This window comes from Phocoena phocoena, chromosome 6, assembly GCF_963924675.1.
Source record: "Phocoena phocoena chromosome 6, mPhoPho1.1, whole genome shotgun sequence".
NCBI classification, from domain to species: domain Eukaryota; kingdom Metazoa; phylum Chordata; class Mammalia; order Artiodactyla; family Phocoenidae; genus Phocoena; species Phocoena phocoena.
In genome coordinates this window covers 24,968,270-24,980,093 of record NC_089224.1, presented here as the reverse complement: position 1 = coordinate 24,980,093, position 11,824 = coordinate 24,968,270, and the positions used below count along the sequence as shown (strand labels likewise).

The 11,824-nt window shown below is 41.7% G+C and overlaps 1 protein-coding gene across 1 annotated transcript; it reads right to left on the bottom strand.

Moving 5' to 3' along the window:
• Nucleotides 1-10,757: 10,757 nt before the first annotated feature.
• On the bottom strand, nucleotides 10,758-11,483 carry LOC136124752 (tetraspanin-4). Its single transcript, XM_065879549.1, has one exon. The coding sequence runs from the start codon at nucleotides 11,472-11,474 to the stop codon at nucleotides 10,758-10,760; it is 717 nt and encodes a 238-aa protein (XP_065735621.1). The 5' UTR covers nucleotides 11,475-11,483.
• Nucleotides 11,484-11,824: the final 341 nt, after the last annotated feature.

The window sequence follows — 11,824 nt, the reverse complement described above, 5'->3', positions numbered from 1 at the left end:
TCGTCTCAAGTAAGTTTACTTATGTGGATTGAAGTTTGTAAAGCAGAATGACTTTCAGCTTCCACATCATTTCTTGAATACTACCATAAATTAGTTTGTAATAGAGTTAAATATTTCTTGAACGGACTAATATCTAGACATTCATTTTTAGCATAAAAGAGACTCTCCATCCTTCCCTTGTATATTCTCTACGGATAGTTTGCATTTGAATTTACTTTATAACATCTGTGTAAATAAGATTTTTTAAATAAAATTTGAAGAAAACATAGAGAATTGAGATTTAAGATTAACATGTTTCAACTACTTTTTAAAGAAGTTGAATAAAAAAGAAGCTGTAATATCTTCTTAAAAAATAATATTGAGAAACAGGCTAAAACATGTTGGATAACATTACAGGGAATGATATTCAGAACCAAATCAATATAAGACAGTTGTAATGCCTCAAAAATATGTTTTAGGTAATTTTTTTTTAAATTGTGAAAAAAAAATAGTAAAACTCGAATATTAAATTAGCCATACAACTGGCTAACTTCAAGTGACCTGTAATTTGCTCTTTTGTAACATGGAAATAATAATGCCTGCCTGTCCTTCCTCACAAAAATTTTACAACATCAAAGCTGTTGACAAATATGAAAATATAAACTACTATGGAGAAATCAAACCTCCTTAATCTATCTGTGCTGCCCTTTTTGATTTGGCCTACCCCTATATTACCATCCTCACCTCCAAACACATTGTATTCAACAAAGTAGGCTATTGTAATTTTATTATATTATGTACTGTTACCACAACCAGTTGGAAACTTTCACACCTTCTAGCCTGTAGTCCTATTTCCCCATTGAAGGTGTTTCTTCATCTGAATTTCTCTCTCTTCTACTCATTTCTGTAGCCTATTCTGTATCAGTCAGTGTACAGACAGGAGAACTAAAACATCTTCTGGATGTTTCAAGCACATAAACATTTAGTCACAAATTATTTTAGATGGCCTAAAATTGCAAAAAGGAAAAACGAAGATTTCATAGAAATGTGGAAGATGCTACCATCCTAGCTGGAGCCCACTAGTCTACCTTTTCATCTGGAGCCTCCCCTGTTGTACTGCCAATGGTGTTGCAGCCCACAGTTTCCTGGAGGTACCCAAATCTGCTGATTCTTCTACTGCAGTCAGAGTGAGAAACGACACTTTCTCTTTTATATTCCCTTATTTCCTATCAGGGAATCCCAATAACAGCAACTGAGTAGAAAACAGCTGTTGAGGGAGTCTAGGCAGTGTGGTTTTTAGGTCCCCTGTGAAACTGTGGAGAGCTAAGGAGGATGGGAACAGAACTTGGAACCAATACACAATATCTGTCAGAGTGCCTGTACTAACTGTCTAGGGCTGTTGTTACAAAGTATTACAGACTGTATGGCCTTAAACAACAGAAATTTATTTTCTCACCATTCTGAAGACCAAAATTTCAAAACCAAAGTGTCGGCAGGGTTAGTTCTTTCTGAGAGCTGTGAGGGAAGTTTCTGTTCTAGAGCTTTCTCCTTGACCTGTAGATGGCTGTCTTCTTCCTATGTCTCTTCACATTATCTTCCCTCTGTGTGTGTATGTCCAACTTTTCCCTTCTATATTGGATTAGGGCCCATCCTAATGACCTCATTTTAATTTTATTAAGTCTATAAAGATCCTATCTCCAGATCAAGTCACATTCTGAGATACTGGAGTTTAGGACTTCAACATATGAATTTTAGGGAAACATAATTCAACCCGTAAGAGTGTCCTAATACGGCAACTACATAAATGATTCATAGCCCATATGGGAATTTATTGAACTTTTCTATTTGTATGTTTTTTTCCCACTACTCTAGGAGGAATCTTGTTTTCTCTTTTAACGTTGTCTAGTAGCTAGCTGCTTGGCACATCAGAGTCTCAATATATGTCAGCTGGTCAGTCGTTATAGATTAATGGAGCTAAACATTTAATGTTACATTAAAGGCTTCCAAAACTAGAAGTCAGTTTGCATTTCAAAATTATTCAACATTGCTTTCCTATGTTGACTCTCCCATTAATTTGGTCACTATCAATCTATTGATATTCTATACATCAGACACTGATTTTACAAGACACTGAAATGTTACACACTGAAGATAGAAATTCAGATAAATGTGTTACTCCTTCGGAAAGCTGATATTCAACAGGAAGACAGAACTAAATCAACAATATTCTCAAAGGTTAACAACTGCTCTTAGAAAAATCCCATGCTCTGGGAATAAAGGTGCACTGATTAGAGAGCTGATCTTTCTACAGTACTCATTTCAACTCCCAAATATTGATCATGATGCTCATCCCACCACTAACACCCTCCACATTACTCTCTACCTATCTAATATATATCCATCAATACTTAAGTTATTTGTCCCTCTGTCTCTATAAACTAATACATGCTAAGTTCCCTACCACAGTGCCTAGAACTTTCTTTCTACATTTCTCTCCATTCCTCTCTACTGTCTTCCATGCTGCTTCATCCTCTCTTCCTCTATTTCTTTCATTTATCACTTCATTTCAGCAAATTCATAACAATTACATCCAGCTTTGCTAAAACCTGACATACATGTTGATTAAAATTAATGTGCTATCCAAAATAATGCCATCAAAACCACAAGCCTTTGGGGAAAATGGAATTTAGATTTCTATCTGAATATTTATAATCAGAATTTTATAGTGTATTTTCTTTTATGCCTTGTATAGTAAGACTTGCATATATACATTTATTTTTAATGTCAGTAATTAACTCATTGTGTCCTTTTCTTGCATTATAATTTTTTATTTTTTCAGTACTTGGGCCTCTCACTGCTGCGGCCTCTCCCGTTCTGGAGCACAGGCTCCAGATACAAAGGCCCAGCGGCCACAGCCCATGGGCCCAGCCGCTCTGCGGCAGGCGGGACCCTCCTGGAGCAGGGTACAAACCCGCGTCCCCTGCATCAGCAGACGGACTCTCAACCACTGCACCACCAGGGAAGCCCAGTAGCTCATTTTTAATGCTTCAAGAATACTTAAAAATAATTTTTTTAATGATTAATGTAAACTATGGAAATAGCACACAAAATAAGTACACAACTAATCATGGTAATTCATACCTGGTTTTTTTTGTTGTTGTTTTTGTTTTTTTTCGGCTGTGCCATGCGGCTGTCAGGATTTTAGTTCCCTGACCAGGGATTGAACCCAGGCCCCCTGCAGTGGAAGCCCAGAGTCCTAACCACTGGACCACCAGGGAATTCCCTCATGTCTGTATATTCTAATCATGTGATAGAGAAGTTTCTAAGATATTCTCCTAAGATTCCTGCACTGTAGTGTAAATGACTTATATAATCTCCTTCTCTTGAGTGTGGGTGTAGTCTGGAATATAATGGGATACCATTTCTGTGATTAGTTTACTAATAAGCTAACTGTGTGTTATGCAGAAGGGAGATTATTCTTGTGTGGCTGACCTAATTACGTAAGCTTTTAAAAGAAGGTGAAACATCAGAGATGGAAGAACACAAATGAAGATGAGAATTCCATCGATAGTTTATCATAGAAATCAATTAATGAAATTTATTTTGAGTTCATAGATTTTTATTTTATTGCATTTTCTCTTTAAAATTTTAATCTAATTATTATTGTTAATTATTATAGGTACAATTATCTTATTTTATTAATTTCAACTCTTACCTTTCTAATTTTCTCTCTTCTACTTTCTTTGGGTTTAATTTGATTTTCTTTTTCCAGCATCTTAAGGGAATAATTTAAGTCATTGTATTCATAATTCTTTTTTTCCTAATATAAATACTTAAAGACACATATCTCAAGACTGTTTTAGCTCTATTGAACAAATTTTGATCTACTGTGTTTCCATATTTACTCATTAAAATGTTTTCTATTTTCCGGAGTATTTTTTGGTCCCAAGTGTTATTTGTAAGTGAATTGTTTAGTTTCTGTACACTTGAATATTTTAATATGCCCCTTTTTGTGAATTACTAATTTAATTATGCTGTATAAATGGACTCATACAATATGTCGTATTTGTGGATGTCTTTTTATATCTGGAATAAAATTTACAAGGTTTTTCTATATTGTAGCATGTATCATTACTTAATTCTTACAATGAATAATATTTCATCGTATGGATATAACACATTTTATTTGCTCATTTATCAGTTGATGGACATATAGATTATTTCTACTTTTTGTCTATTAATAAACCATGCTGCTGTGAAAAAGTGAAGAGAAGTTATGGTAGATATATGTTTTTATTATTCATAGGTATATACATATGAAAATACTGAGGAGGGGAATTTCTGGATTATATGGTAACTCTATTTTTAACATTTTGAGAAACAGCTGAACTATTTCCTATGGAGTCTATATCATTTTACATTCCTACCACCAATATCTCAACAGCCTGGCCAGCTAGTTTTATGACCTGTCCTTTTGACTTTAGTCATCCTAGTAGGCATTAAATAGTGAATATACTGTGAATATCCTACTATATCAGTATCAGAGATGATAATGTGCTGTGTGTCATTTAATCTATTAATAGAGTATATTATATCAATAGTTTTTACGTATAAAACTGCCAATGCATTCTCTGGATGAAACCCATTTAGCCGTATATACTTATTTTTATATATTGTTGGATTCATTTTTTCTGAGTATGTTTTGAACATTCTTTGTCTGTATCCAATAAGAATATTGGTCTATAGATTGCTCTTATAATGTCCTTATACTAGATGGAAAATAGCCACCTGTCTTATTTCTATAGCAAGGAAACATTTTTTTCACACTAATTCATGAACTCATTCTGTTCTATCATGATACATGCAGAAATAATGCAAATTTATATTAACATAGGAAAATTAATCATCATTATCATGAGGTGTTTCTTTTCAATGAAAGAGAAGCATGTAATTTCCATGTGCAGATGCACATTTAATGGGATCAGCTGTATGGTGATGGACAGAAACTACATTTTTGGTGGTGAACATGTTGAAAAGTATGCAGAAGTAGATAATATCATGTTGTACACATGGAACTTACATAATGTCATAAACTGACATTACCTCAATAAAAAACAAATCTAAAAAAAGCACACTTAAGAAGAAAATTAGTGTCTTGCTTTTAAAAATGATTTTCCTCCTTCAGTGTTGTTACTTCAAATCTAATAAATTTAAGATGTATATGTAGGGTAGTGTTTATATCTCATATGTGGTTGGCCCGTAAATATTATTTAAAATATGCACAGTTTTACATTAGGGTATTATTTCCTGACCTCTCAACTAAAGTTTATAAATAACTGATTGTGACATTCTGCACATTGTAATATAAATGAGCATGGGGTACAATATCAACCTCTTACCATAACTGATCATTAATACTCAAGAATGTTTTATGTTGGAGTGGAAAAGAGTTGACTATCATTGAATGGAAAACAGAAACATGATTATACTTAGAAAATAAAGGCAGTAAATGGTTCATTTGCTCTCTTTCCATTCGCAGAATTGTAATAAAAATGCCAACTAGATTGATATTTAGGCAAAAGTACAATTGCAGTGAAGTTCAGATTACAAGAGGAGCTGCATTAATATACAACATTCTTGTTTGAGCCTGCTTTTCTATTTCAATTTCAAGAGTACTTGGGTATTTTAATTTCAGTTATAGATACCCATTTAGCAACTCTCTTTTCTATAAAATAAATGTTAACACTTCTAAGTTATTCCATTTTACCATGTTTTCTTAGATTTTAATCTTAATATTAAAAAAAAAATCACAACATTTGAAAGAAGTTACAGTCCTGTATATCACACAGAGTACTGAATGCCTTCTAGTTCACACATTATTAAGCTGCTGTAGCAGCAGCTGCATAGGATTTAGCACAACATATGGTGTTGAGTCTTTCTCTTTTTTTTTTTTTTTTTTTTTTTTGCGGTATGCGGGCCTCTCACTGTTGGGGCCTCTCCCGTTGCGGGGCACAGGCTCAGCGGCCATAGCTCGTGGGCCTAGCCGCTCCGCGGCATGTGGGATCCTCCCGGACCGGGGCACGAACCCATGTCCCCTGCATCGGCAGGCGGGCTCCCAACCACTGCGCCACCAGGGAAGCCCCGAGTCTTTCTCTTTTTTAATGAAAATCTGATTTATAAATCTCTTGCAACAAACTGGTGGTGAAATGTTTAGCAAAGCTATAACACATATTACTTGATATTTAAAAATGCCACCTTTTTTTCTCGTGAGCAAAATGATGACAGACGTATGAAGGTATGCTAAAAGAGGAGCGGAAATAAAATGGAAGGGAAGAATGAGAAAAAATGTAGAATTACAAGATAGTAACTAATACTCCCTAAAATGAGTCTTATAAAATAATGTTATTTTTATTGGTTAAATAATTATTTGAGCTGTAATTTTAGAGTTTTAAAAAAAAATTTTGAAGTATTAAGGTTGTAGTAAGGTGTTTTGTGTGTTTTATTGAGGGAGGGTAGAGAGGTAGTACAGCAGCTAAAGAGAAACTACACTGTTTCAGGATGTGTTAGAATGCTATGTAAGACATTTCAAATAAATGTTCTTAATATGAACAATAATGTTAGACCCAAACGGTCTACGAGGGATTCCAACTCGCCCAAGAACCGCCAAGAGTCGAGAGCCGCTGCAACACGCAAGAGGTTTATTAGGAGCCGATGCACCGGGGTTCCCTGAACCTCACGCAGGAGGCCGATGGGGAACCCCTAAAAGCGGAATCACATACTTTTTATAGGTTTATTTACTCATAGGGCGGGTATATTCTCACAATGATTGGGTAAATGTGGTGACTTTTGAATTCATTGGCTTAGGAACTTTTGTCCCACCTTCTGGCCGTTATAGTTGTTTGTTCATTGTGGCGGTTAGGGCGTATACCTGTTACGGGCAACTGGAAAATTACCCGCTGTCTGGAAAGTCCCCGTCAACTGAAAAACTCCAAGAATTGGTTTCGATAGGGAGAAGGAGTGGCGCACGATAGGGAGAAGAATTGGTTTCGATAGGGAGAAGGAGTGGCGCACGATAGGGAGAAGAATTGGTTTACGGGAACAAGTGAGGGGGTGGAAAGTCCCTAAAGGCCCCACATTCCCCCCCTTTTTTTTTTTGTAACTAATTTCAATCATGGAATTTCAGTTTCTTTTTGCGAGTTTTGGTATTGTTGCCTTAGCATTAAAACTTGTACCGTACTAATGCGTTCTCTAATAAAGGCTATCAGGCGATTCAGAATGCATGGTCCAAAAGTTAAGAGCAACAGTAAAATAATGAGGGGCCCTAACAAGGTGGAAACTAAAGTAGTAAGCCAGGGAGATTTATCAAACCATGATTGGAACCACCCTTTTTGATTTTCCCTTTTCTGTTGTCTTTTGTCCAGGCGCTCCCTAAGTTTGTCCATAGTTTTGGTAATAGCCCCAGAATGATCAATATAAAAACAGCATTCTTCTTTTAGTGTAGCACATAGTCCGCCCTCCTTAAGGAACAGCAGATCTAATCCCCTCCTGTTTTGCATTACCACCTCTGAAAGCAAGGTGAGGGATTCTTTTAACTGAGTTATGGAACTTTTTAACGCCCGGAGGTCAACATCTACAGCTTGTCTTAAGGCATCATAATAGTGGGGTTGTTGAATGAGGGCTGTTGCACCTGTTCTTACCCCGGCTGTCATTCCTAGTCCTAGGAGTACAGCCAGGGTGAGTGTTATGGGTTTCCTCTTAAACCTTTTTCTGCCCTCATATTCATCTAGAAAGGATGAATCTGAATGATAAATGAGTCTGGGGACTAGCTGAACTAACACACAAAAATCGGTTGAAGCTTTAAGGACCTCTAAAGAAATGCAGGGGGTCAATCCTGTGTTACATGCCCACCATCCATCCGGAGGAGGGAGGAGATACCCTGAGCCCTGTGGGAGGCTTAAATTGGCACAAAGATGTCGGTGGGACGAGGGGGGCGTTCCTACACATGTACCGTTTTTTAATACTGAGGCCAGGGTCAATTTACTATTTTCTTCTTGTTTCCATCGACATTGATCTGGAGTGTTAACATTATTATAATTAGAATTATATCCTATAGCATCATAATAAGGGGGAGGAGCAGCATAGCAAAGCCAACATGATTTGGTAGCCTCCGGGTTTGTGGCATTTAAAACCTCAAAAGCCGCCTGGACCAATGAGAGCATTTGGTCTCGGGGGGGGGGGGGTCTTGGGCTTGATTGTCATTTCTTTTGGCTCAAAAGTTTGGTTTCTTATCTCTGGTAATGCTGTGGGAGGGGCCAAAGGTAGCAAAGAGTGCCCTATCTCAGGGTTGGGGCCTATAGGAACTGGAGTAGGGGTTTCAATTTTTAGTTTGATGGTCATTAGTAATCCATCATCATATCCTTCTTTATAAAACCTGATTCCCCATGAATGGCCATTTATCCAGTTTTTTATCTTTTTTTTCTGGTTCACTAAAAGAAATCTTAAGGGGATGGCACCATTTAGTACATTTAGGCCTATAAGTTAAGGGGTTGGTTGGGTGTGTATAATTGGCTGTCACCTTAATAAAGTCCCAGCCAGAGGTGGGCTTCCAATAGGTGTCTCCTGTGGTTTCATATCCCCAGCTTTTGTAATAAAAGTTTTCAGTTTTTCCACATTTATAATTAAGGGACCTGTGGCGATGGAACCCGGGGCATATGTAGAAAGCAGGAGCTCTGAGCCCAGTCCTCCGAATCCCGTTTTTGCAACCCTTTCCGGAGGAATCAGCTCTAGTTGATAAAATTTTTGGAACATTATGTTGATCATAATAGTCTTTTAAATCCCAACCGGGAGCCCCTATGGCCAGTTTACAAACATCATGAAAAAGGTTTGGCCACCAGGTCCATGCGGGAGCGATATTGTTAACAGACCATATTACATCTCCAGTCTGGGAAATTACCTGCCAGGTTAAACGCTGGGGCAGGTGAGGACTAAAATTACTCACAGTCAGTAGGGGTAACAAAGTTAAAGTTATAAATCTGATGATTGCAGAAGCTTGAGCTTGAGCGGGTTGCTGGTCTCTTGGGCTCGCCATTCCGATGTTGCAGATGCTGGTGCGGCCTTCACGTGTGAAGCGTGGATCCACGCAGCGATGCCGTCTACCTTTATAGCCGTGGGGGTGGTGAGCAGGACGATGTATGGTCCTTTTCACCGAGGCTCTAGAGTCTGGGTTCGGTGCCGACGGACGTACACGGAATCTCCGACTTGGAAGGGATGAGCCTCTGCTGGTGTTCCTGGTCGGTAAGCCTCTGCCAGCTGGGACCACACCTCCTTTTGGACCAACTGGAGTCCCAACAGCCTAGCATATAAGTCAGTGTTATTTTGGCAGTCAGGACTTAATTTCTCCCTTAGTGTAAAAAGAGGAGGTGGGGCCCCGTATAGTATTTCAAATGGAGTAAGATAATAGCGGGAGGGGGTATTTTTAGCCCGGAACAGGGCTAAGGGAAGGAGCACCGTCCAATCTGTACCGCCAGTCTCTATGGACAATTTAGTTAGCGTCTCTTTTAGAGTTCTATTTATTTTCTCTACCTGTCCTGAACTCTGGGGTCTATAGGCACCATGTAATTTCCAATCAGTCCCCAGGTATTTGGCCACACCCTGACTTACCTGGGCGACGAAGGCGGGACCATTATCTGATCCTATTACCTTTGGTGCCCCGAACCGGGGGAAAATTTTTTTTAAGATCTTTTTGGCCACCACAGTAGCTGTCTCCTTTTTCGTCGGGAAAGTTTCTACCCATCCTGAGAAGGTATCTATAAAAACTAGAAGATACCTGTTACCGTACCTTCCAGGGCGTATTTCAGTGAAGTCGACCTCCCAATAGGCTCCTGGGCGGTCTCCTCTGAGCCTTTTTCCGACCTCAAGTTTTCCTTTATGGGAGTTTACCTGTTGGCATGGAATGCACTCTCGTGCAATCTGCTCAGCTAATTTAGTTAGTCCAGGGGTATCATAACCTGTCTTGTGTAGTAGGGACACCATCTTTTTGGTTCCCAAGCGTGTCCATCTGTGAATCTGTTGTAGCATGGATTTTGTTTGTTGAGGAGATAATGTTACTTTAGTTATGGCTGGGGTAATTGTTCCCCTATCATTTGGTTTCCCAGGACTCTCATCTGATAGTTCTAGTATGATTTCCCGTAGAGCCACTTCTCGTGCCACCCTATCTGCCATGTTGTTGTCTCTTGTCACCGGGGTATTGTCCTTCTGGTGTCCGGGGCAATGAATGATGTTGACTTTAGTGGGGAGCATGAGGGCAGCTAGCAGTGCCATTATTTCTTCTTTGTTTTTAATTAATTTTTTTTTTTTTTTTTTTTTTTTTTTTTGCTGCCCACACACTTTATTAAGACGCACGCAGAGCCGGCCGCGGCCCCGCTGTGGAATGTGGGTGGACGGGGCTGCAGACCCGCCTCGAGCACCAGGACCAGTGGTCAGTCCCTCACCTCCCACCCCAGCCCCCCGCCCTGCACAGGGCTGCGGGGGAGCACACTGCTCTGGAGGGTACCTGGGTGTAAGAAGCGCCAGAAGCCCCTCCCGACTGCAGCCCCGGCCGTGCGGCGGCGCTCACAGGCCTGGCTGGCAGCCCTGGGGGCTCTGGCTGCCCGGTCCTCCCACCCCCATGCCTGGGCTGGTGAGAGGTCCTGTAACGGGAGACGCAGGTGGGGACACGGTCATCTCCCCAGGGGCGACGTCCTTCGGCAGCGAAGCAGGGGTGGCGGGCAGCTGGCAGCCTACGCACAGTAGGTGTCAGCCTTCACCACCTGGCAGTACATCGTCATGGCAAAGGTCAGGCCCAAGATCTGAACCAGTGCTGTGCACAGCCCGAAGACACCCACGGCCAGCAGGTTCTCTTGGAGCCACACCTTCACCGTCTCGTAACACGGCGCCTTCCACCAGGTGCCGGGCGCGTGCAACCCGCAGCTCTCGCTGAACTCCAGGCAGCAGGAGTCAGGCACGCGCGTGGCGTTGTAGACCTCGAACCAGTCAGTGTAGTTGGAGACCCCGCAGCAGCGGAAGTCTGTCTGGATGATGCTCCAGGCGTTGGTGAGGCCCACGTTACCCGGGGTGCCATACAGGTGTAGGCCCTTTTTCAGGTCCCGCTGTGCATACCTGTCGATCTTGTCGGTGTAGGCGAAGAAGAGGATGGCGAGGGAGGCCTCCAGCAGGAACACCAGCAGCAGCAGCACGAAGAAAGTGAGCAGAAGGCATTTGTTCTCCTTGATGGCCCCGATGCAGCCCACAAAGCCGATGGCCATCACAAAGGTGCCGGTGACAATAAGCAGGTTGGCGGCTGACAGGGACGGGAAGGAGGAGGACAGGGTGGCGAAGTTCCCCTGCGTGGCCGCCAGCCAGATGCCGACGCCGAGGATGCCGCAGCCTCCCAGCCAGAAGAGCAGGTTGAAGGCGAACATGAGGTACTTGACGCCCTGCAGGCAGCCGCGCGCCATGCTGCAGCGCTTCAGCTCTAGGAGGAAGATGAAGGACAGGTCCAAGTAGAAGACCACGTACTTGCTGCCCTTGGGCGACGTGTAGCGCGCCTGGGCCGCCCTGGGGCCAGGGTTGGCGTGCAGGCCAAAGAAGGGGCCGCCGCGCGCGAAGCCCGGCTCCTTGCCCGGCGGCGACGGGCTGCGCCGGTACGTGGACTCGTCCGTGCTCGAGCGGCGCATCGCGCGGAGCCGCCGGGGCCGCCCCACGCTCCGCGCCCCGGCCCGCGGTGGCACCGGGCGCGCCGCTCCGCTCGGACCCGCGGCGGGCCATCCTGCTGCCACAGGATCCAATTTCTTTGACAGGTACGCAA